Consider the following 25,532-nt stretch of genomic DNA (forward strand, 5'->3'; position numbering starts at 1 on the left):
AGCAGTTTGTGCATGGAGCAGCAGTGACACCGTGTGGCCACAAAGGGTAATGCACAGAGCATTTCTCTCAGAGGAACAGTGACACCATGTGGCCACATAGGGTAATGCACAGAGCAGTTCCTGCATGGAGCTACAGTGACACCAAGTGGCCATGCAGGGTAATGCACAGACCATTTATTTCAGAGGAACAGTGACAGCGTGTGGCCATGCAGGGTAATGCACAGAGCATTTCTCACGGAGCAGCAGTGACACCGTGTGGCCACGCAGGGTAATGCACAGAGCAGTTCCTGCATAGAGATTCAATGACAACGTGTGACCACGCAGGGTAATGCACAGAGCACTTCTCACGGAGCAGCAGTGACACCGTGTGGCCACAAAGGGCAATGCACAGTGCAGTTCCTGCATGGAGCCACAGTGACACTGTGTGGCCATGAAAGGTAATGCACAGAGCATTTCTCACAGTAACAGGGACACCATGTGGCCACGCAGGGTAATGCACAGATGATTTCTCACGGCGCAACAGACACGCCGTGTAGCCACGCAGGGTAATGCACAGAGGAGTTCCTGCATGGAGATTCAATGACACCGTGTGACCACGCAGGGTAATGCACAGAGCAGTTCCTGCATGGAGCTACAGTGACACCATGTGGCCACGCAGGGTAATGCACAGAGCAGTTCGTGCATCGAGCAGCAGTGACACCGTGTGGCCACAAAGGGTAATGCACAGAGCATTTCTCTCAGAGGAACAGTGACACCATGTGGACACATAGGGTAATGCACAGAGCAGTTCGTGCATGGAGCAACAGGGACACCGTGTGGCCACGCAGGGTAATGCACAGAGCAGTTCCTGCAAGGAGCAGCAGTGACACCGTGTGGCCACGCAGGGTAATACACACAGCAGTTCCTGCATGGAGCCACAGTGACACCGTGTGGCCATGAAAGGTAATGCACAGAGAATTTCTCACGGAGCAACAGGGACACCATGTGGCCACGCAGGGTAATGCACAGACGATTTCTCACGGAGCAACAGACACGCCGTGTGGCCACACAGGGTAATGCACAGAGCAGTTCCTGCATGGAGCTACAGTGACACCGTGTGACCACGCAGTGTAATGCACAGAGTATTTCTCACGGAGCAACAGACACGCAGGGTAATGCACAGAGCAGTTCCTGCATGGAGCAGCAGTGACACTGTGTGGCCACGCAGGGTAATGCACAGAGCAGTTTGTGCATGGAGCAGCAGTGACACCGTGTGGCCACAAAGGGTAATGCACAGAGCATTTCTCTCAGAGAAACAGTGACACCAAGTGGCCATGCAGGGTAATGCACAGACCATTTATTTCAGAGGAACAGTGACAGCGTGTGGCCATGCAGGGTAATGCACAGAGCATTTCTCACGGAGCAGCAGTGACACCGTGTGGCCACGCAGGGTAATGCACAGAGCAGTTCCTGCATAGAGATTCAATGACAATGTGTGACCACGCAGGGTAATGCACAGAGCACTTCTCATGGAGCAGCAGTGACACCGTGTGGCCACGCAGGGTAATGCACAGAGCAGTTCGTGCATCGAGCAGCAGTGACACCGTGTGGCCACAAAGGGTAATGCACAGAGCATTTCTCTCAGAGGAACAGTGACACCATGTGGCCACATTGGGTAATGAACAGAGCAGTTCGTGCATGGAGCAGCAGTGACACTGTGTGGCCACAAAGGGTAATGCACAGAGCATTTCTCTCAGAGGAACAGTGACACCATGTGGCCACATAGGGTAATGCACAGAGCAGTTCGTGCATGGAGCAACAGGGACACCGTGTGGCCACGCAGGGTAATGCACAGACGATTTCTCACGGAGCAACAGACACTCCGTGTGGCCACGCAGGGTAATACACACAGCAGTTCCTGCATGGAGCTACAGTGATACCGTGTGGCCACGCAGGGTAATGCACAGAGCAATTCGTGCATCGAGCAGCAGTGACACTCCATGCACTGTGGCTCCATGCAGGAACTGCTGTGTGTATTACCCTGCGTGGCCACACGGTGTCCCTGTTGCTCCATGCAGGCACTGCTGTGTGCATTACCCTGCGTGGCCACACGGTGTGTCTGCTGCTCCTTGCAGGAACTGCTCTCTGCATTACTCTGCGTGGCCACACGGTGTGTCTGTTGCTCCGTGAGAAATCGTCTGTGCATTACCCTGCGTGGCCACATGGTGTCCCTGTTGCTCCGTGAGAAATGCTCTGTGCATTACCTTTCATGGCCACACGGTGTCACTGTGGCTCCATGCAGGAACTGCTCTGTGTATTACCCTGCGTGGCCACACGGTGTCACTGCTGCTCCTTGCAGGAACTGCTCTCTGCATTACCCTGCGTGGCCACATGGTGTCTCTGCTGCTCCGTGAGAAGTGCTCTGTGCATTAACCTGCGTGGCCACACGGTGTCACTGTAGCTCCATGCAGGAACTGCTCTGTGCATTACTCTGCGTGGCCACACGGTGTCACTGTAGCTCCATGCAGGAACTGTTCTGTGCATTACCCTGCGTGGCCACAAGGTGTCAATGCTGCTCCATGCAGGAAATGCTCTGTGCATTACCCTTCGTGTCCCTACCCCTGACCCTAACCCTACCCCTACCCCTGACCCTAACCCCACCCTCACCCTAAACCCTAACCCTACCCCCTAACCCAACCCCAACCCTAACCCCAACCCTAACCCAACCCTCGCCTTCGCCCTGGCCCTAGCCCTAACCCTAGCCCTACCCCTGACCCTACCCCTGACCCTAACCCAACCCTACCCTAACCCTACCCCTAAACCCTAACCATAAACCCTACCCCTACCGCTAACCCCTAACCCTAACCCTTAACCCTACCCCTCACCCTCACCCTCCCCTAACCCAACCCTAACCCTAACCACTAACCCTAACCCTGACCCTGACCCTAACCCCTCACCCCCACCCTCACCCTAAACCTAACCTAAACCCTAAACCCTAACCCCTAACCCCCTAACCCTACCCCTGACCCTGACCCTAACCCATAGGAACCCTAACCCTAGCTCCAACTGCCCTACCCATAGGAACCCTAACCCTAGCTCCAACTGCCCTACCCGTAGGAAACCGAACCCTAGCTTCTAGTGCCCTACCCAGAAGAACCCTAACCCTAGTTCCAAGTGCCCTACCCTTAGGAACCCTAATCCTAGGGCGGGAAGCCCTACCCATAGGAACCCTAACCCTAGGGCGGGGCACCCTACCCAGAGGAACCCTAACCCTAGTTCCAAGTGCCCTACCCTTAGGAACCCTAACCATAGTGCTGGAAGCCCTACCCATAGGAACCCTAACCCTAACCCCACCCTCAGCCTCATCCTAAACATAACCCCTACCCTAACCTACCCCTATCCCTAAGCCTTTACTCCTACCCTCACCCTGACCCTACCCCTAAACCCTAACCCCACCCCAACCCATAACCCCCACCCTCACCCCAACCCAACCCTAACCCTTCTCGGAGTGGTTATTGCCTTCTGGGAGCGGCCGTGATTGACTTCTGAGTTCCATATTGCCTTCTGGGAGGACTTCTGCAGGCCATGATTTCCTTGGGGAGTGGTTTGTTTTTCTTTAGGGATTCATGATTGCTTTCTCGGGGCTGTGATTGCCTTCTGAAGGCAGTGTTTGCCTTTTTGGGTCAGTGATTGCCATCTGTGAGTGGTGATTGCCTTTGGGGGAGCTCTGATCACCTTCTGTGGGCCATGATTGTCTTTGGGGAGTCATGATTGGTTTCTGAGGGCTGTGATTGCCTTCTGAAGCCTGTGTTTGACTTCTGGGTGCCGTGATTCCCTTTGGGGAGCAGTGATTGCCTTCAGGGAGTTGTGATTGCCTTCTGGGAGCCATGGTTGCCTTTTGGGAGCCGTGATTACCTCATGGGGGCCACAGTTGCATTCTGAGAGCTGTGTCTGAGTTCTGGGGGCCTCGATTGGCTTATTGGGGGGGCATTTTTGCCTTCTCAGGGGGCCACGATAGGCTTCAGGGGGGGCATAATAGGCTTCTGGGTGTTGTGTTTGCTGTCTGGGGCCATGAGTGCCTTCAAAGTGCCATGATTGCCTTATGGGGGCTGTGATTGTCTTCTGAGAGCCATGTTTGCCTTCAAGGGTCTGTGACTGCCTTGTGGGGCCAGGATTGCCTTGGGGCGAGGTTGCCTCCTGGGTGCTGTGTTTGCCTTCTGGGGATCGCATCCCTTGTGTTACAGCTTCTTGCTGCAGGCTACTCTAAGTAGCAGCCACTGATTATAGGCAGAAAGGAGGCTGAGGGGCAATAACTCACCACCTCGTACCGCTCTGCAGCAGCTACGGGAGATCTAACCTTCAGAAATATGCTGCCCACCTTTTCCGCCCCGGCACAAGGCTGTGCTATAGCGCCCCTCGATCTCGTCCTACAGACCTGCTAGCCCCACCCTGGGCTCTCTCTCACAGCTCTGCGGAGAACGAGCCACGATCCGCCTCAATCTTCCAAATCGGAGATGCAAATTTGATATTTTAAACCCATTGCTGCCCTGCCACGTCCTAGTCTTGCCGTGAACAGTGACCGAAACACGACCGGACCGGACCCGACCGGACCGGAGCGGTACGTTAATCAACAACATCCTACTGGGCACAGTGACCGGAAGTCGCCTTGGTACCGTCAGTGACTGGATTCCTGTGGAATCGGACACCGGAAGTCGTTTGAACCATGCGGTCACTATGACAACGGCCGGAAATTGCGTCCGTTTTCCGGAGCTGGCGGAAATGACGAAGGGGTTGGAGCGGAGGTGGCTGAGCCGGGTCGGAGCCATGTCAGCGGGGAGTACAGGGCAGCGAGATTCTGGGGCCGCTGGCGGGTGAGCCGGGAGCCAGGACTCGAGAGTCAGGTTCTGGTTGGTTGGGGGGTGGGGGTTTGGAGTCCGCATTTCGACGCGGGGGTCCGGGCCGAGGACGGTCGCTGCGGCTTAGGGTGGGGAATGTTGTTGGGGGAGGGGGGGAAACGGTTGGAGACTTCGGTGGGAAGTGTGAGCGGTGTCGGAGCTGAGATGAAGCTGAACGTGTTTTGTTTTCCAGGCGCCGCAGTAAGTGGGACCAGCCCGGTCCGTCTCCTGCGCTTTTCATTCTCCCTGGTACGGCCCCGCTGCCCGGCCGCCCTTTCCAGAGCAGCGGAGATGGCGTCTCCGGTGTGCCGGCTTCCGAGAGCTCTGCGGCCCCCTCAGGGGCTCTGGATGCAGCTGCTGCTGTGGCAGCGAAAATCAATGCGATGCTAATGGCTAAAGGAAAACTGAAACCAACAGCGAACACTACAGACAAAGTGAGTGAGTGGCAGGGTAGGGGGTTGTGGCCTCCTCTCTTTATGTATGCTATAATACATGAATATAGTTTGCCACCAAAATACCTAGTGTCTAGGGTTTGAGTTAAAGGCACAGTCCAGTGAACTGCAAAAGATTTCAGATATTTTGTCAATTTTCTGAAAAGAGTAGATGATTTAAATATAATGGAAAATTAATAATTGAACAGGAAGCTCCATTTTAGGACTTGGATAATACAAAATTCAGTAGAAAGACCCCACTTTGTATTCAGAAGGCATTAGAAACTTAGATGCTACAGTTATTGAGAGATCAGTTCTACAACTCTCCTCAAGGAAAAAAGTTTAACTTGATTTAATAATATTTTGAACTTATAGTCTCTTCAAAGTACTTTATGCATATTAATTCTTCAATACTATAAAAAACACATGGTTAACTTTAATAAGTAGCCTTTTTGAGCCCATACTGCTCACATGGTTAAAATTAGCCATGGGTTCAGTGGCATGTGCAGGGCCTTAAGTAAGGAATCCTCACAAGAAGTTTTCCATGCAGATGCAAAAAGAGATACACAACAAAAGTAACTTGCTTAAAAATTCACATAGGGTACACTTATGCTGCATCTGAAGGTGTAATTTCCAATTAAAGTAGACATACACGCACCAGTTTTGTTAGACAATTGAGCAGGCTGACCCATCTGGCGAATTGAGTAGATGGATTTCTTTATTGCAGTGCTTGTTCTCTTCAACTCAACTGTCGAGTAAGCACTGAATTAGTTATGGCACACTTTTTTTAAGTTAGTATGTAAATATCTACATTTACTGCAACACCCCCAAAACCCTTATTGAGTAATATGAATGCCCATACAATGAATATTAATAGCTATATACTGAATATAATTATCCCAGCCCTGATGACTGTTTTCAGCATTAGCATATTCTACAAATAATGTTTACCTTGAAGATACTTTTTTTTTTTTTTTGCAGTAATTGTAGTGACATGTTCCCTTAATCAGCAGTTCATAGGGGGAGGAGGATGGGGTCATGACCCCAAGCTTGTTTATGTAGCTGGGAAAGGAAGGGATGGGGAGATACTCTTTGTGTAAAGCAGTGTTATCTTTTAGATCCCCACATTCCTTATGCAGCTGCAATGTTTATTAATCCTGAACAAGGAGAAGGGAGAGGGGTAGCACTTTATTTATCAAAGGAAGAGACTGTGCCTTCCTTCTTAATACCATGCTAGCAGTTACCCAGGTCTTTACTTAACCCTTACATATCCCAACAAGCTTTGATAAAGCTAGCATGCTAAAGATGTTGGTGTAGCCGAGGCAGTGCGAGCAGCAGCACTGTCTAGCTGTCTGAGTATAATTCCATCTGAGACTCTAAGCCTGTGCACTGCCACAACTACACTGTTATTTTTAGCACGCTAGCTCAATCAAAGCTAGGAGTCATGTGTCTACTGGAACTGGAAATTATACCTCCAGCGGTAGTGTAGATGAACTCCCGTGTCAGTAGTAGAGCCAGATTTGAAACTCAGATGTTTCTGCTTCCTAGCCTCCTGTTCTAGCCAGTAGACATGTAATATTTATAAATTTTTATTTAAAAACTGGATATTTATGGTATGGTTTACACTGTCATTTCTAGTACCTGCTGATGGTAGAAAGAGCCATCAATTCCACCAAGTTTGCATAATGTAACAGGGCCAGTGCTGTGAAGTTGCATTAAAAATTGTAGTCCTTATTTTGTCAGTCTTTATTCACTGAGTAAAAATATTGAAATGATGGAAGGTTTATCTAAAACTTGCTTTGAAAATCTATTTTATGGGCTTATGTAGTAAACATTTCTGTAAGATCTCCTTGCTCTGAGGAATCATCAGAATTTTGCTAACTGGTGAAATTGAAACCATTGGTTGATGAGTTTAACCTCCTATGAAACAACCACAGAACCTCATTCTCTATTGTTTCATGATATGGGCTCTAACATGAGGATCTGAAGTTTTTGGCCTCAGTAGGGTGTTGCATCTCCTGGAAAGAAACATGGGAAGGTATTTTGATTTGAAGCAGTCTTCAAAATCACCATGGAAGGAGCGCATGAAGTGTGTCCACTCTTTGGATGTTTTTGAGTATTGTAAAGTGTATTGCAGGGGTTCTCCAACTGGGGGTTGGGACCCCTCGGGGGTCGTGATGTTATTACCTGGGGGGTCACAAGCCATCATCCTCTACCTCCAACCCTGCCTTGCCTTCAGCATTTATAATGGTGTTTAATATATAAAAGGTGTTTTTAATTTATTAAAATTAAATTAATGTTGCACTCAGAGGAATGCTATGTGAAAGGGGTCACCAGCATAAAAGTTTGAGAACCACTGGTGTGTTATAACTTCTCATGTTTCCTAATTTACTTTGTTTCCGTAAACACCAATGGTACCATGTTTTCACTATTAGGTCCCCCCTCAATTGTCTTTCTCAAGACATAACATACCCAATATTTTTAATCTTTCCTCATAAGTCGTTTTTTTCTAAACCTTTCATCATTTTTGTTGCTTTCCTCAGGATTCTCTCTAGTTTGTCCATATCGTCTTAAGGTGTGGTGCCCAAAACTGGACACAATATGCTCACCAGTGCCAAGCAGAGCATAAGTTACCTGTGTCCTACATATGACGCTCCTGTTAATACATTCCAAAACTATATTATCATCAGATTATTGGTTTATAATTAATTTGTAATGCATTCTAACCCCAAATCCTTCTCTGCAATACTACTGCCTAGCCAGTTCTTCCCCATTTTCTATTTGTGCATTTAATTTTTCCATCCTAAACCTAGGAAATTGCACTTATCGTTATTGAATTTCATCTAGTTAATTTCAGGCTAGCTCTCCAGTTTAAAGGGGAGAGATAGCTTGCTGGTTTGAGCATTGGCCTGCTAAACCCAGGGTTGTGAGTTCAATCCTTGACGGGTCCACTTACAGATCTGGGGCAAAATCAGTACTTGGTCCTGCTAGTGAAGGCAGGGAGCTGGACTCAATGACCTTTCAGGGTCCCTTCCAGTTCTATGAGATAGATATATCTCCATATTTTTTTTTTATTATTTTTATCAAGATCATTTTGAATTCTAATCCTGTCCTCCAAAGTGATTGTAACCTCCTCCAGCTATACCTCTTTGTGCCTCTGTTATCATGATTATTTGTTTAATTATAGTCTCTAGAAACTATAACTGAGATCAGGGCCCCATTTTGTTATGCACTGTACCAACACATGGTAAAGGACAATCCCAGCTTGGAAGAGTTTACAGTTTACACTAAGTGTGAAAGAAATTATAATTTCCAATTTACACACGGGTAGTTGAGGCAAATAGAAATTGTGTCTTGTCCAAAGTCTCACAGGAATCCAGTTCCTTAGCCACAAAGACCTTCCTTTCTCAGGTTCTCTGTAAAATGGAAATACTAATACCCATCTCAGAGAAGTGTTGTGAAGGATTGAGCAGTTGGTATTTATACAGGGTATTTGAAGATGTGAAGAGCTAGGTAAGTAATGAGTACTAGATATAACTAATAACTTTATTTTATTGTTTGTAAAGCAATGAGTTGAGGGATAGAAAGACAACATTGTTATTTGTGTTAAAGGGCCATTCAGGTCAATTTGTCCTATTATACAGTGAAACTGAGTATTGCCATGTATCCAAGTTTTGTAACGGTCTGTTGAAGCTACAGGCCCCAGGGAAAGGTCCAGCTACAAGCAAAAGTAAAGATGACCTTGTAGTAGCAGAAGTGGAAATCAATGATGTGCCCCTCACATGCAGAAACCTGTTGACAAGAGGACAAACTCAGGATGAGGTGTGTAAAGAAGCTGCATCTAATTCTTTGGCTTTCAACTGTTTTTAAAGTTTAAAAGGATTAATGTTCATTGATTCAGGGAAGGTTCCTTGCAAAAGTGTTTGGGTTGTGGGTAGGGCGAGAGCAGGGGTCTGTAAGCCACATTGTAACTTACTGGCCAGAGTGACTAGATTCTGAATTTGAAACTATGCAATATAATAGTGAAATATGTGACTGCTTGTAAAAATATTCAAAATAATTTACATAGACATCATACTGAGACATGGTAGACTGTGGCTGGAGCAACATTCAGCTCTCCCATGAGTTAGTTTTAATGTTCCAGTTTGAGGAATCCATGTTGTTAGTGTTGAACAACTGGATTAGAACGCTTATCTTCTAGGGACTAATCAAATCAATTTTACTTATGATGTTAGAATAGAAATGCCTTCTATTCCAGATGGTCTTATTTATCTTGGGTATGACTTTGATTACTCACATAGCTGGAACATTTGTAAATGTATTGATTTTCCTCCTTCTCTTGCCTATAAAGGCAACACCTCTGCGCAGTCTTTGTAGAAATATAGGAATTGCCATACTGGATCAGACCACTGGTCCATCTATTCTAGACTTCTGGCTGTGGCTAGTATCAGATGCTTCAAATAAAGATGTAAGAAACAAAGTGAAATAAATTGCCCCTGAAAGAAGTGTCTTGCTAATTCCCATTAGTGAGAGGTTAGCTTATATCCTGAAGCCAGAGAATTTGTAGTCCTTTTTTTTTTTTTAAAGAAACCCCTGTAATTTGGTACCACAAACAAACACAAGTCCCATTTTCAGCTTTAAATATGTTCTCTTTCGATGTAATTTAATGTTGTCTTGTATAATTAAAGGTAAACTGAAGTGCCCAATGTAACTTTTTTGTGTAGTATTTATAATCTCTCTGTCAGGTAACATCTCTAAAATCAACACTTTATATTGTTCCAGCAAATTTTTCTTAAACAAGTAGGTCTTCTCTGGCTTTTCCAAATTAATAAAGGTCCGTCATTACTTTCCTGCTATTTTCCATGTCTTGTCCACAACTCAGCAGCAGTTATTTTACAATCATCCTCCAATTCAAGTAGGGCTTTACTCATAATTGTTTTGTTTTTTGGTTTTTTTAATGTCTGTAGATAAGTCGTCTGAGTGGAGCAGCTGTCTCTACTCGAGGGAGGTTCATGACTGTGGAGGAGAAAGCAAAATTAGGACCTGGGTTTGTAGTTCTTTTAAATTACTTGGCATCATGGTTGGATACTCATGTGGATATATATATAGTTACCCTCAAAGATTCTCTGTTATGTAGCAGGGTAAGTCAGTATTGTGGTTATTATGGAGGCTTTTATCATCAGGCTGAAACACTGATTGCATGTGTCAAAGTTAGACTCAGGACTCACAGTTTGTCAGACCACTCTGTTTTATTAGCACAGCGCTCTGCTAATGACACCCAGATAATGTGAGCACCATGCAAGACACAAACTATCTTATTTATACAGATAAAAGGGTGAGAACTTAACAAGATAACAAAGGAATCAGATAAGTTTACCTGGGCTAGGCATGCATATCTTATTTCCTTACTAACTATCACCCATCTTCTGTTAATGTTTTGCCATTAGCACCATTGTTTATGCCTAATGTTTCTTTTCCTGGCACCTGTATTTCAACATTTCTTATTTCTGCTTAAAGGTACATACAACATTTCTTTAATCCATTCTTATTTTTACAATATAATTCATTCTACTTTCACACATGACTAGCTGTGTTTGTACAGCACCTAGCACTGTGAGATCCTGGCCCATGACTAGGGCTCTTAATCGCTACGACAGTGCAAATACTAAATAACTGTGGTTATGGTTGAACTAATATGAAATCAAAACTGCTTTTAGCTGCCCCCAGGAACTTTAGTACCTGTGAAGGTTTATCTCTCTTGTCAAGTATTTCAGTGTATAGTATTATGAGCATTTCAAGAATAACTTATTTGCACTGAGACTAGGAATTCTTGCTTTGAGATTCAAGTGAAGCTTTAAATTAGTAGTTTATCAAAATGCTATTGATGGAATTACAGCATGTCAATTTTGAGGTACATTTTCTTTACATAACCAGCTCAAGGATAGGTGCATTCATGAATGCTACCAGGGTGGAGTTTCCTTTTTCAGATATGTAAATGCATATTTAATATTTTGCTACACTATTAAATAGCATGTGTGTGGGAGATGTTATGTGCTTCATTATGGAACTCTGGATTATGGCTTGCATGCTGTTAAGAGTGAAATCCTGGCTCTAAGTCAACAGGAGTTTTGCCATTGGCTTCAGTAGAGCCAAGATGTCACTCCTAGTGAGGAGCCCACTGTTGTGGAGATTGCCACCTCTTGGGCTGGTAGGCCTGTCACAGTAAAAGTCTGGGAGATGACAGCATGCTAATATATGCAAACCAGAAAGTGAAACTGACAAAGCTTGGGCAATTGAACCAGATGAGTGAAATCCAAAGAGTAAATGCAGTGTAAATGATGAAAAGTAATTATATTTTTCAAGCTCCTGGTTTTAATAATCTAGGGAGTCTTCATTCATTCAGATAAGGAACTTCTGAATTTTTTTATGTAGACTATATGCCTTTGCCTATCAAGGGTCATGAAATTAAATGAAAAATACATAATTAAGAAATACTCAGTTACTTTTATTTATACTTAGGCAGCTGATCTCTGCTTTGCTGCCATTTCTCTCAGAATTAAGCAGGGATTGTTATTATACTTAAGGAAAAGTATGTAGCATTATCAAAACCATAATGGAATTGGGATGAATTCATTACTGGATGGTGATGTCAGTGCTTCCATAGACTGTTTTTGGTTTTCTTTTAATAGGGATCGGCCTTTGTATCTCCATGTCCAGGGTCAGACACGGGAGCTAGTTGACAGTAAGTAATACATAGTTTTGTGTTCCTTTACTATTGTGTTTTTTTATTAATTTGATATATATTTTTATTATGAGCTGTAAATCATCTGGGAGAAGGTAACAGTTCATGCACTAATGGTAAATCCCTTGTTGGTTGAAAAGTCAGAAGCATCTTCCATTGCATCCTACAAGTCATCAAACTAAGGCTTTGATGGACCACAAGGTGTGACTTGTTGAGCTCAGGTGCAGCCCCACCATCAAAAGGAATAATCTGCCATCTGTCCTCAGGTGAGACACAGCAAGAATTGTCATGGTGGGGCATAGGTGGAGAGGCCCTCTCTCTGGTCATGTATATTCAAATCTAAGGATACGCACCTACATTTAAACCGCTGCAGCGGCACAGCTTCAATACTATAACTGCGCCACTGTAGTACTTCAGTGTAGATGCTGCCTATGCCGACGGGAGGGATTGTCCCATTGGTGAGGGTAATCCACCTTCCTGAGAGGTGTAGCTAGGTTGATGGAAGAATTTTTCCATAGATCTAGCACTGTCTACACCGGGGGTTAGGTCAGCATAGCCACATCTCTGAGGTGTGGATTTTTCACACCCCTTGGACACATAGCTATGCCAGTGTAAACCAGCCCTCTGTTGTTAGAAAAGGTGAGTTTTGAATTAGAGAGGCTAGATTGCATAGCCCACCAAGACAAATTAAAAAAAAAACAAAGGAATAAGTGAAGTTGTTCAACTTCCCATCTGCTGCTCTTGTCAGTTCACCTTCCCAGTTTAACTCCTTTACACTACTTGCAGCCCTCATATGCCAAATCTTTCCTGTAATGTACAGATTTGTCAATGTATGCAGACTTCAATTATGTAATTTCTACATACAAATATTTTAAAATAATTGCTACTATAGATCACCCAACTGCATAGATTATCCTAAACATTACTTGCAATCTGACATAGGGACCACAGTTCTGTCCAGAACACATGTTGGGTCCCCATGTTGGGAATTCTGTTGGCACAGGGACTGCATAGGTCACCACATCCTGTCCCCCTTTGCAGGCCTCATCATAATGGAACATTGGAATATTGCTGGATCACTTTGTGTGAGGATATTTTGGGCTGAGGAGCAGATTCATAGGTAGCTGTGAGGGTAACAGCTGTAGGTTAGAACAGCAGTTGTGGGCCATGCCAGTCCCTGGACCAGATCTGAATTCAGCAGTTGCAAAAGTGGAGTAAAGTGACCTTTGCTCCTCTGTTTGTTGGATTGCACCAGGGCAATATCTGGCTCCATATCAACCATATTTATTTGTTTTATGTTTATGCATTAATGACTAATATAGAGATAGTGTGGCTTGCATTTACATTGTTTGTTTGTGATTCTGTACATCATTTTTATCTATATTTGTAAATGAGCTATGGTGATTTTTTGCATTTGGAACCATAGACTCCCTTAACATGAGCTTTTAGTATTTTTACATTTTAATTTCAAGTAGTTTGATTTTGCTCACTTTGAAATTCTGAACTAGTATTCTGTCTCCAAGCATACTGATAGCAAAATTCCACCTAGAATCTAGGTTACACAAATGAGCTGGAACCAGAGCTATTACGTTCTAATGTTTTTATCAGAATGTAATGTTCACATGGCTCCCCAGTATAAACAAGTCTTTTATTTTAGCCTATTTTGAGAAACAAAAACTAGATTGAAAAATAGGAAACTAATTTAAAAAAAAATCATAAAGGTTGAGAATTCACAAGTAAGACTTTCACTGCAGTGTAATGGGTAGTGTTAAGGAGGAGGCCCATGTACTCTTCATATTAGAGACTGGAAAGTGTTGCTGTGGAATTTTTTTTTAAACTGTTTTTAGGATTTCTAATCAATGGGTGGGATGCTTCCTGTTTTGTTTCTCACAGGTAATGATGGTCCCTGAGAGCATTTGTAATTTTACTTGTTTAAGTGTTAAATTAATAATTGACTAAAGTCAGTTGGGAATGATTAATTTAGTGGAGAAAGAATGATTTGTTTGAATCCCAGGAATGATGTGATCTTAAGCTCCAAATGCCTTTGTTCTTTTAAAAATCTATAATCTGATCTTTTAGATAATGAAAATTAAGAAGATTGTTCTCTCCTGAGTGAAGTCACTTCCCCAAGTTTCATCTGGTGAAAAATAGTTAGCAAAAAATAAAGTAAAAAACCGCTAACATTTACTAGATAGATGTTTGTCCTTATTTCCATTATAATAGTATCAATAAGAGTGATTCTCTTCTGTTAAGGATTAAATGAAATCAGTAAAATCCTCAAGATGACTTAGTTTTCAGTAGTCTAAATGTGTGTGGAGTAGTGGGAACATGATATAAATGATATTTAATATAACAAATAATGTGAGGATGTGGTAAATTAAGTGATCCAGGAGTAGAATTGCAGTACAGTGACTGTGCAGACAAAAAAACATTTTTTTCTCAGTTGCCTTAGTTTGCTTTTGGTCAGGTATCTTGGCCACATGTCCTTTTAGCACTCCGAAGTTAGCATGTGTATAATACTAGTATAAATGTATCAGAGAGGTAGCCATGTTAGTCTGGTTCTGTAAAAGCAGCAAAAAATCCTGTGGCACCTTATAGACTAACAGACGTTTTGCAGCATGAGCTTTCGTGGGTGAATGCCCACTTCGTCGGATGCAAGAGACGAAGTGGGCATTCACCCACCAAAGCTCATGCTGCAAAACGTCTGTTAGTCTATAAGGTGCCACAGGATTCTTTGCTGCTAGTATAAATGTAGAGTATTTTTTCCTGTGTAAACTGACTGGAATGCCAGGGCTGTATTTTGTTTAGTACCTTGTCACTTTAAGGCAGGGGTCGGCAACCTTTCAGAAGTGGTGTGCCAAGTCTTAATTTATTCAATCTAATTTAAGGTTTCACGTGCCAGTAATACATTTTAACGTTTTTAGAAGGTCTCTTTCTATAAGTCTGTAATATATAACTAAACTATTGTTGTATGTAAAGTAAACAAGTTTTTTTTAAATGTTTAAGAAGCTTCATTTAATATTAAATTTAAAATGCGGTCCCGTTCCCTTCCCCGGACTGGTGGCCAGGACCTGGTCACTGTGAGTTCCACTGAAAATCAGCTTGCGTGCCGCAAGGGTTGGAACTCTGCTGAAGAGGTCCGAATGTAACAGATCCGGGGAATGGGGTATGATTGCAGCAGTTTATTGCTTCTGGAAGACTTTCCACTACTAGGTTGTTAAAATCGGGCAAGCCAGTAACGCAGATATTGTTTACAGGAAGAGCAGTTTTCTGGTTTGAGTAGTCCAATCAAAGGAAAGGATTTAAAGAATGAAGAACCCGAAGATCTAGTCATTTGATAGCATGCTTTTCCTGAAATTAAAGTAGTATTATGTTATACCCAACAGGAGCTGTAAACCGAATTAAAGAAATAATTACTAATGGAGTAGTGAAAGCTGCCACTGGTTCCAGTCCAACTTTCAATGGAGCTACAGTTACTGTTTATCACCAGCCTGCTCCCATTGCCCAACTGTCTCCCACTGTTGGCCAGAAGCCTCCATTCCAATCAGGGGTATGTAATGCATACCTGTGATTCTTATGGTATTTTATGCTAATATTGTAAGATTTACCCATTTATAAATTTGTCTTTTTAAAGTCTTTTATTCACTGTGATAACTGGAGGACTAACAAGGTGGAGTCTGTAAAGTGGGGCTCTGCTGATACCATCCTCCTAGAGGAAGGGGACGGAGAGAGCAGTCCTACTTACAGAAGAGCAGAGGACTTACTGTACCATCCAACATTTAAACTTCCTCCTACAGAAGTCAGAATAATTAACCTTTGAAAATTAGTTGTAAACTTTATACATGGAATGATTAGCTGTCTACTGTTATGTTTGCAGATGCATTATGTTCAAGACAAATTATTTGTTGGTCTGGAACATGCTGTACCTACATTTAATGTGAAGGAAAAGGTGGAAGGGCCTGGCTGCTCCTACTTACAACACATTCAAATTGAGACTGGTGCCAAGGTTTTCCTACGTGGGAAAGGATCAGGCTGCATAGAGCCAGCTTCAGGCAGAGAAGCCTTTGAACCTATGTACATCTACATAAGGTATGGGTAACCTGAAGAAGCTGTGCAGTCTAAAGTTATTCTGAATGTAATTTCAGGTTATGCTGAAAGCATAGAAATATCTTCATCTGACAGCAGAGTAAGCTTGAATAAAAATCTCTAATGTAGCAACTGCTTTTCTTAAGAGGTAAAATTGCATGCAGTTTAATCTTAACTTATTGCTTTGCACAAGAACACGGTACAGTGTAGTTCTGGTTAGATTTGTTTAGAAAGAGATGTTATGCCCCTGTTTAAATCTTTAATAAAACACTACTATATCTATAGACTCTAAGCACCTTCAAATTGTTATTGAGAGCAGAAGATGGGCTATAGGAAGAATGTATTATTTTCCTTTTAATGTTGCTACCAGTATCTTATGAATGATAGAATTTAAAATGAAAACACAATGTCCTTCCAATCAGGTTACTGACCTCTGCAGTACTTCTTGCAGCAGCTGAGCCTCTTTGAACTTTCATTTTAAAAGGAAGTGGGGGCAAATTTACTTTCTAAATGACAGTAAAAGTTCAGAGGTCTAGATGTGCTGTTGAGCAGACAAGCAGTTGATTACCTATGTGAAGGGATAGGGAAAAGGCCTGGTACTACGCTACCAATGGAGGAAGTAAAGAGGAAGAAGCACCCAAGTCTAGTCATAAAATTCAGCCATAAAAGAGCAAGACCACTAATGCATTTTTTTCAAGTTCCTGACTCTTTTTTTTTTTTTTTTCCCCCCAGTCATCCAAAACCAGAAGGTCTGGCAGCTGCCAAAAAGCTGTGTGAGAATTTATTACAAACTGTAAGTGACTTTTCATGGCAGCTTATTCACATAAGTATGAGATTTCAGGGTCCCTTTTAGCTCTGCTATGCCTCAGTGTTGTAACTGCTTTTATTATGCTCTCAGCAAGACTTTTCATAAGCTTTGACAAGCTGGTGGTGGTATGTCTCAAGGACACAACTGGCTTTGAGCAGGGGTGAGTGCAAGAGGGAGCAAATGCGCACGGGCCTTCCCAGTAATCAACGGGGAATGCAGAACTCTTCCTGCTCCTGGGCTGCGGCAGGGAGAGCGAGAGAGCTCCCCTCTCCCCACAGCAGCCCCAGGAGAGTGGAACTCCTTCCACCCCAGGGCTGCAGCGGGGAGAGCAGAACTTCTCTAGCCCCAGGCTCTCCCTGCCACAGCCCCAGGGCTGAAGGAGTTCCCTCTCTCAGCTGAAGCCCCTGGGGAGAAGAGCTCTCTCACTGTTCCCCACCACAGCCCAGGAACAGGAGGAGTTCTGTGGAGGAGTTTGCTCCCCTACCCCTGCTGGAGGAGTTCTGCGTCCCCCACCAGTGCCCTCCCCAAAAGCAGTAAAATTTACATTTCTGCACATACCCTTGGGAGGGATATTAAATTACTTTCAGAACACACTTGCATTAAGGAACCTTGAGTATATGCAAACGTCTCTTAAGCAGAAAACTTAAATTAATCAGGGTGCATACCACCTACAGAGACCCTATTGTTTCTCATGATGGTTGTGCCATTCTTACCATACTTTTTTGAGAGTTTCAGGAGACGCAATCTGTTGCAACATAAAATTGTCCAATGCCAATTCATGTTTTGCTCATATTCAAATGTATGTAGAATCCATTTCTTATCTTTTTCTCTGTTATGGTGTTAGGATATAGTGCATAAAAACAGCTCAATCTGGTGTGCCAAATTCTTCCTTGTACTATCAGTGTTCAAATATGGGCGCCTCATGGTCTTTTGGACATTCTAAAGTGAACTTCTAAGAATAAAAATACTTCAGAATGTCATAACTAACCTTTAGTGACTCCAGCAATACATCTCTGATAGAAATCTGTCATGCTCACATGCCATACCAGTGACTTGGCTTTGTTCTTTTCCTTTTATTGCTTGGATCATTATCATTACTGTGCTTTTGGTAGAACCTAGAGTCAGGGCCACATTGTGCTAGTTGCTGGATAAATATGTAGTAAGAAATTTTCTTTGCCCCAAAGAGCTAGTCTGACATGGTATACGTTTACTTGCTAATCTATTAATGTCTTTTTGAAGGTTCATGCTGAATACTCCCGATTTGTGAATCAAATAACCACTGCAGTACCTTTAGCAGGTATGTGTTAATATCTTTGACGCTTGCAAGTTACCTTGTTTCTATGAGCAATATTTACACTTACATATATATCAGTCAGATGGTATTGGGCAACAGTCTTATTTTTCCCTGTTAATTTTGAAAGTCTTCCCCTCATTTATCTTCAGTGAACAACAGCTGACTTTTTTTACCTTTCCTTGTCAATTAAATGGATTTTTTTAGATTCTGCAGCTGATTTAGAAGTAATTGTTTTTATTTCTTTTTCTCCCCCACCAGGTTTCACACAAACTGCTGCTATAAATAGCATACCTCCTCAGCCATCATACTATCCATCCAATGGCTACCAGTCCGGTTACCCTGTTGTTCCTCCTCCTCAGCAGCCAGTTCAACCACCTTATGGAGTACCAGGCATAGTACCACCTGCAGTGCCACTGGCACCTGGAGTGTTAACAGCATTACCCACAGGAGTACCACCTGTGCCCACACAGTATCCAATTTCACAAGTACAACCGCCAGCTAGCACCGGCCAGGTAGGGAAAGGGATGCGTAACTTGGCCTAAAGTTCTTGGCTAACAAGTTTCTGCCTCTGCTAACAGAAATCTTTATAGTAGCTCTAAGACTCAAGATGACTACTTCTTCAGGATATGCTTGTATAAAATACTTCTGCTATTTTGTTGGGTCTCTTCGAGTCAAGTACTGCTACAATCACCTAAGAGATGACAACTCCATTCATAGCATGTATCCATTAGTCAGGCAGAAATTTCTTGAATTCCTGTTATCTGTGTTAATGTTGGAAATAATTTTAATTACCACGGGCATTGTCATAAACTGCACCACAATTACACTGGTAGAGCAGGTTTGAATAGCTATCACTTTAAGATAGCATTCCACAACTTCGCTACTTAGTGGGCCTTTAAACTAAATACAATTTTTAAATTATCTGCCTTTTTAGTACTTATAAGGAGAAATTAGTGAAATGTATTTTATTCCTTTGTGTAAACTTTAATCAGTTTAAACCATTATCTTTGTTAGTATAATATCAGATTCTTACATGCTATCTGTTTAATTTTTTGTGGTCACTAGAGTCCGCTGAGTGGGCCTTTTCTTCCTGCTGCCCCAGTAAAAACAACCTTGCCGACTGCTACACCGCCACAAGTCCAACCACAGCCTCAGGGCCAAAAGAGGCGCTTCACTGAGGAGCTACCAGATGAGAGAGAGTCAGGACTGCTGGGATACCAGGTGCAATAAAATAAGCAATTTTAGTACCTGCCTCCAGTTCCCTTCCCTACAAAGAGACTTTGCTGTAAAGTGGTCATTCTTAATGTAGTTTGAGTTGTTTCATGACTGTCATCTAAGACCTTTAGGAGATGCTAGTGAATTATTAAATAGACTTTTAAATGTAATCATGAGTGGTGAAGATGAGACTTAACACTTCTGTTCTTTGGAACAGATGCACCATTTGCATCTAATGTCTCCCATTTCTTTCAGACAAAAATTAAACAATTTTCCTTTTCACCGTCTTCCATAATGAAAAGCAATTGTTGCTTTTGTTGTGAGAAAAAGTATATTGATTGCTTCCAGAATCTTCTATTCAGGTTTTTAGTAATTAGGAGGATTACAGTAAGACTAGACTTCATTTTTTTTGTTTGAGATAGCATGAGGCATAAAGTCGTGATAAAAATCTTACTCCATACAAACAGCCATATTTAATTTAATAAAAATTATTTTTTATTAAGTTAAAATTTATTACAATTATTAAATTTATTAAAATTTACCACTGTTCCTCAGAAACTTCGATGTGTAAGGGTAGTTTCCACCATGGAAAAGTGCCTTCTCATGCCTGAAGTATTTTCCTGAGTCCAAATTGCCCCTGATAAAATTTACCCAAACTTGCATTTAAAAGGCTGTTTTGGCAGAAAACATTTTAAAAATTACTCAGGATCAGAATCTCAAATGGCAGATATGTTTGCACCCACAAATGTATGTGAGGTGAAAATTGGTGTTTCAAGTAGCATTTTTGTTTTAGCCTATGAAGGAAGTAGATAGTTGTCCGACTGCTTAATGGCTGTACAATGAAGCACTGTGGGGAAGGTGAGCTAGATGATGTGTAAAGTCTCTTCTACCTCAGCACTTGGTCCCAGATTTTTAAAAGTATTTAGCCATTGCGGTGCTCAGTGTTGCAATATCTAACTGGTTCAGGAGCCTAAATTTAAATTTCAAAACGGATTAAAGCACTTTAAGTGTCTGAATACCTTTAAAAATCTGGGCTTTAGACACTGGTTACAGTAGACACTGTGGTTACAGATGCAATACAAAATGCTTTGTGACAATTCATAGATGTTTATATACATAAGTTACCTTGTTCAGGATACTGTAGGAAAAAGCATTTTGAATAACTACTTTAGAGAGCTGTAGATATTTCCTGATCTCTTATGTATAGTGCAGTCACAAAAATATTAGACCCAGAAAATTGGAAATATTAAATCCAGTCTGTAGTTTGCAATACACTCCGAAAGGTTGGTCTTCCTGACATTTTCATTAAGGAGATGTAACTTATATCATAGTCGTAGATTTGCTAATGCCATGTGTTTTTCTGCTCATAGCATGGACCCATTCATATGACTAATTTAGGTACAGGCTTCTCCAGTCAGAGTGAAATCGATGGGGCAGGATCGAAGCCAGCAAGTTCCTCAGGAAAGGAGAGAGAGAGGGACAGGTAAATGTGCTTAACTAAAGTACGAAAGGATTACAGTCATATATGTTAATCCTAAAGAAAAGCTGAACTTCTAAATCAGTGTTTCTCAACTGGTGGACTGTGACCCACACAGCGGTCACAAAAGCCAATCAGAAGGGTTGTGAGGCACTGAAAATTTTCTTACTATCTAAAGAAGATCTTGGTTCCCACTCCCTGCACACCCTTACCTTCAAGGTTAAGTATTCTTTGTCAACATCTTGAAACACTCACAAATTATGTAGGCTTCTCACTGAGATGTTTAGTAAATGTGAAGGCGTTGCAATCTATTTTTTTTAACTTCAAAAAAAGAATTTCCAATTCAAAGAGGTTGAGAAATAATGTTCTAGATCTTATTTGAGGTCATGCAAAAATACATCTGGGATATTAGTAAAGTTTTAAAAACTCTCAAATCTGCTTTAGAACTAAGTGAATAACTTTCTTGGGTATTTTGAAATATAAATGATCAGATTATCAAATTATTTGGAAACTTAATCATGGTGAGCTATCCATGAGATGGCCCATCTACTTAGTTTGTTATTATGCTTGATGGGGAAAATATCATGCAAGCAGGATGTTTCCTTTAAAATCATAAAACAATGTTAATCTGTTTGTGTTAGATCTTTAGCAAGATGTTAGAATTTACTCCAATCCCATGTTGTATAATTTTACATCCTCCCTCTCTCTCCTCTTTAAATCCCTCCTAAACCAATACTTTATATTGCTTAATTATTGAATAATTAAATTAATCAAATAGGTCAATAGTTATTTAAAAATTACTAAATTATTTAATAATTAAAGAATACTTTTATTAAAACAGGCAGTTGATGCCTCCACCAGCTTTTCCAGTGACCGGAATGAAAACAGAATCGGAAGAAAGAAATGGATCGGGGTCCTTATTGGGCAACCACGGTGAGCACAATGGACAAAACAAATTCATATGCGAAAGCAAGCTTGACTTGCAAGGTACTGATATAATGTTGACTTTGGCAAATACTGAAATGCCCAATCAATTGTGGGCTGTCCTTGGGATTGCAACTCTAAGTGAGAGGATGGGCATGTTCTACTGGCTTTAAACCCATGCATTTCTTACATAGATTTGAACTGTCAACACATGAGATATCTAGTTTCTGAGAGCTAAGGTAAATAATTAAGTGAGTGTTAGAAAAACCTTGGGAACTGTGATATGTTTAACTCTTATTTTGAAAGAAAGAGGAAGGCCTCTTTAATTTTGAGCCCAGGCACAGCTCATAAGAATTCATATATCACATAGTTTTACATTACCATCAGGCTCAAATTGTATAGCTCTGTATATTAAGCCAGTCATTAACATAAGCCATGTGTCTAGTAGACATTTGCCCGAAGTGGTCCACAGCTAACAGAAATCCTTAGTCGATTCCATCTTTTCATAGGATTCTGTAGCATCAAATATTTGCTACTTGAGAGAACATTTTAAATCCCTGTACTTGTGCAATTTTCAAGGCATTTACATTTCCTTGTATCAAAGAGCTGCAGACACAGTATATTAGTTTAACCTCAGTTTTTCTCCACTATTGATGCCAGAGTTTGCCATTGTATTAGACTTCTTATGATTAAATTTGGACTTTTCTTTACATATTTATCTCTTAACGGTGAAATTGCAGTCAGTTAAACTCATTTGCTAACTTTACCTTTTTTTTGTGTTTCTTTTTTCTTTCTCTGCTCTCTTACATGTGCCGTTGCTGGTGCTGTTTCGTGTGACATCCGACCTTGGATGACCATTGACCCTGTGACCTCAAAATGGTGTCCAACTAACAATTTATAATTAACGTCTTTTTTTATTAATTAACTTGTTTGGGGTATTTTCATCTTTTTCTTCCTTCTCTGGGGTGGGAGATGTTTTTTTCCTCTAGATCATCCAGCTAAGAAGATGAAAACTGCTGAAAAGGGATTTGGATTGGTGTCTTATACTGGAGATTCATCAGATGAAGAAGAGGAACATGGTGGCCATAAAAATGCAAGTACTTTTTCACAGGGATGGAGTTTGGGATACCAGTATCCTTCCTCACAACAACGAGCTAAACAACAGATGCCATTTTGGATGGCACCATAGAAGCTACAGAACAGTTTTTGTACCCTCAGTTACACCTTTTTTCTCTAGCAATAATGCATGTATATTACAAAATGAACTTTGCAAATGTACATTGTTCTTACCTTTGCAGAAGCTGCTAAGGGTGCACTATTCCCTTTTGAAAGGGGTTCTATAATATTTTTACAATCCATATTTCCGCAGTGAATTTGTCATCTATGAAAAGTTATTTGAAATCACAAATTCAGTGCAGCACGGACTTTTTATACAGTGAGGGAATGTGCTCACAGAACAAGAACAGGGAGGTATGTCGCTCCCCCGGCATTTTCCATGTGCCCTGGATAGCTTCAGAAATGGAGACAGCCAGCCAGGCTGACTTAAGTACAGATTTTATGTGTTTATTTTAAGTAATTTTCCTTTTGTCAACTTGTTTGAGTCAGTGGTGACAACAGATGTCCTCAGTGTTTGGACTTTCACCGGAGAAAGGAAAATCTATGCATTACACAATTAATTTTTAAGATCATGTTTCCTTAAATTCCTAATTGTATTTACTTTAAGCAGCTCCCATGTGTGTTTCTCCCCTCCCTCCCACCACCCCCCTCACCCCTTTAATTCCAAAATGCAATTTCAGTAACTCAAAATAACTTTTGGTTCTAGGCAAATTTCTTGGAGTGTGTGTGTAGGGGAAATGTAGATTTCCCCCATAATTTGTTTTGGATGGATTTGGCTTGCTACTAATACTTGGACATACTTGGTATATCAGTGGTATGTACACTCTAACCACCTTCAGCTGGTCCATGTGATACTACTAGTTATATTGGTGTCAGTCTGTCATTAATTTCCGAGTCTGATTCCACCAGATTTGTTTTATGACTGTTTAACAAAGAAATATAGCATCCTGGTTTGCGTATCTCCAAAGACCTGATTGCAAGCACTGCTCTTTCACTGAAGCACAGAAGCGGAACCTCTGAATAAATTGTGGATTGTTTACAGTGACTGGAACTGCAAAGGGGCCTTTCTTATCATGGCAAGCTGTTGCCAAAAGATTACTCTTTTGTATTGATAACATTGATGTGTGAATCCACTAATGTGTGGTGGGACACAATGTAAATGGAGGTGCTGGTCTGCATTTGAAACATGAGTAATAGTTTGAAGTATTGTAATAAGTGTAACTTTTACACATTTTGACTACCTTGCAGGCTGGCTGGCTTTGTATAAACTTATTCTCTGGTTTCCTACATGTTGTAAATAATTATAGAAACATAATTTCCTTATAAATAAATATACAAATATTCCTTTTGCTTCCATCTTTTTTCTTCAGCTCTATCAGATAACTTTCTTGGGTACATCACATTCACCTGGGGTGGGAATGGTGACAGCCTCTGTCTACCCCTTAATTTGGTGTTTTAACAGACACAGACTTTGGTGAAATATTCTTAGTAAGAAAAGGGTTTAAAACCTTAACCGTTTTTAATGGGACACAACTTGAAAAATCACTTTTGTCTGAAAATATTGTACCTTTTTATTGTTACAGGTGGCTAAGACTACCATAACTGGACATTAGTGGTAGCTTGTTTTTTCCATTTGACAGAACTTTGTGTGAGTGCAAAGGAGCAGAAAAACAATGGGCCACATATTGCACCTTTTAAAATAGTATCAGAAAATGTTTTTTTTTAAAACCAGTTGGACCATTTAGTTATGCTCATTTGTAGTAGCAAGCAATCTGTAAATAAAAAAAATGTAAAGGAAATTCTCCACTTAAACTTGGTCTACAATTTAAAAAAAATGGAAGTTTTTGTTCTGTTCTATTTAGGTTCTTTTGCTACCCTCATCACTGCAATATCTGAGCCCCTTTTGGTAGTGCATTAAGCAATGACTAATTTCTGTCGTGACTTTTTTCTTCTCTCTCATCCTCTGTACAAGGGCAGAATTGTTTATGCAATGTAGTGCTTTGGTTTGGCAGGGCTTTTATTGTTGGGTTTGGTTTTATTTATACTATGCTTAGAGCAACATATCTTATCACCTACTTTTAAAACCAATTCCCATAATTTATTTTTAATAAACCCTAGTCCTGCAAACACTTATGCACTTGCTTTTTTTTAAGAGGGTGAGTAGTCCCACTGAAATCTAAGTCAAGGGGGGCAGTCTCTGGGTCTAATAGTTTCCCAGTGTTTTGAAATCTGACCATACCCATGTTTGCTTGCTAATTATAGCGAGGTAGCTAGAAAGTACCAGATAGAGTCAAAAAGACTAAGTATTAGCAGAAATCAATGTACAAAACCCAGAAACTGGCAGAATAAATTTACTTTTAAAATTTAAATGCTTAGGAGATATTCTGGGGTGGCTGGGGACAGGAAGTGCGTTTCAGCTGTAGAGGATCACCCTGCTGACCGGCCTGACCCCCCTAGTAAAGTTATACACAGAAGGCTGCTTTTCACTCGAAGATGGCGGGTGAGAAGACTCGAGGAAGGGAAGCGATTTGCCCCAAGGCCGAAGACCCGGCAGCGAGGGACTCG

At 41.7% G+C, this 25,532-nt stretch overlaps 1 protein-coding gene and 1 non-coding gene across 5 annotated transcripts; both read left to right on the forward strand.

The window, feature by feature from the left end:
- The first annotated feature begins 4,698 nt into the window (after positions 1 to 4,698).
- Positions 4,699 to 24,311, forward strand: KHDC4 (KH domain containing 4, pre-mRNA splicing factor). Of its 4 annotated transcripts, none has more exons than XM_039512920.1 (14): positions 4,699 to 4,850; positions 5,068 to 5,308; positions 8,999 to 9,127; positions 10,273 to 10,352; positions 11,995 to 12,047; positions 15,434 to 15,597; positions 15,925 to 16,136; positions 16,866 to 16,926; positions 18,181 to 18,238; positions 18,494 to 18,747; positions 19,301 to 19,456; positions 20,821 to 20,933; positions 21,769 to 21,860; positions 22,841 to 24,311. In XM_039512920.1, the coding sequence occupies exons 1-14, from the start codon at positions 4,714 to 4,716 to the stop codon at positions 23,038 to 23,040; spliced, it is 1,950 nt and encodes a 649-aa protein (XP_039368854.1). In that variant the 5' UTR covers positions 4,699 to 4,713; the 3' UTR covers positions 23,041 to 24,311. The 4 variants fall into 4 exon arrangements, 3 of the variants coding, with proteins under 3 accessions (XP_039368854.1, XP_039368852.1, XP_039368853.1); XR_005591065.1 differs by having other exon boundaries at positions 4,735 to 4,850; positions 20,849 to 20,933; positions 22,841 to 22,897; XM_039512918.1 differs by having other exon boundaries at positions 4,735 to 4,850; positions 9,005 to 9,127.
- On the forward strand, positions 15,701 to 15,828 carry LOC120390775. The gene has a single exon (XR_005591138.1).
- Positions 24,312 to 25,532: the final 1,221 nt, after the last annotated feature.

This window comes from Mauremys reevesii, linkage group 24, assembly GCF_016161935.1.
Source record: "Mauremys reevesii isolate NIE-2019 linkage group 24, ASM1616193v1, whole genome shotgun sequence".
NCBI lineage: Eukaryota > Metazoa > Chordata > Testudines > Geoemydidae > Mauremys > Mauremys reevesii.

What these genes read in the sequence shown, in the direction of transcription:
- KHDC4 (XM_039512920.1), top strand. Translation starts at nt 4,714, where the DNA reads ATGACAACGGCCGGAAATTGCGTCCGTTTTCCGGAGCTGGCGGAAATG. An exon ending in GAGGACAAACTCAGGATGAG is followed by an intron (nt 9,128 to 10,272) that starts GTGTGTAAAGAA and finishes TAATGTCTGTAG; the next exon opens with ATAAGTCGTCTGAGTGGAGC. An exon ending in CAGGACTGCTGGGATACCAG is followed by an intron (nt 19,457 to 20,820) that starts GTGCAATAAAAT and finishes TTCTGCTCATAG; the next exon opens with CATGGACCCATTCATATGAC.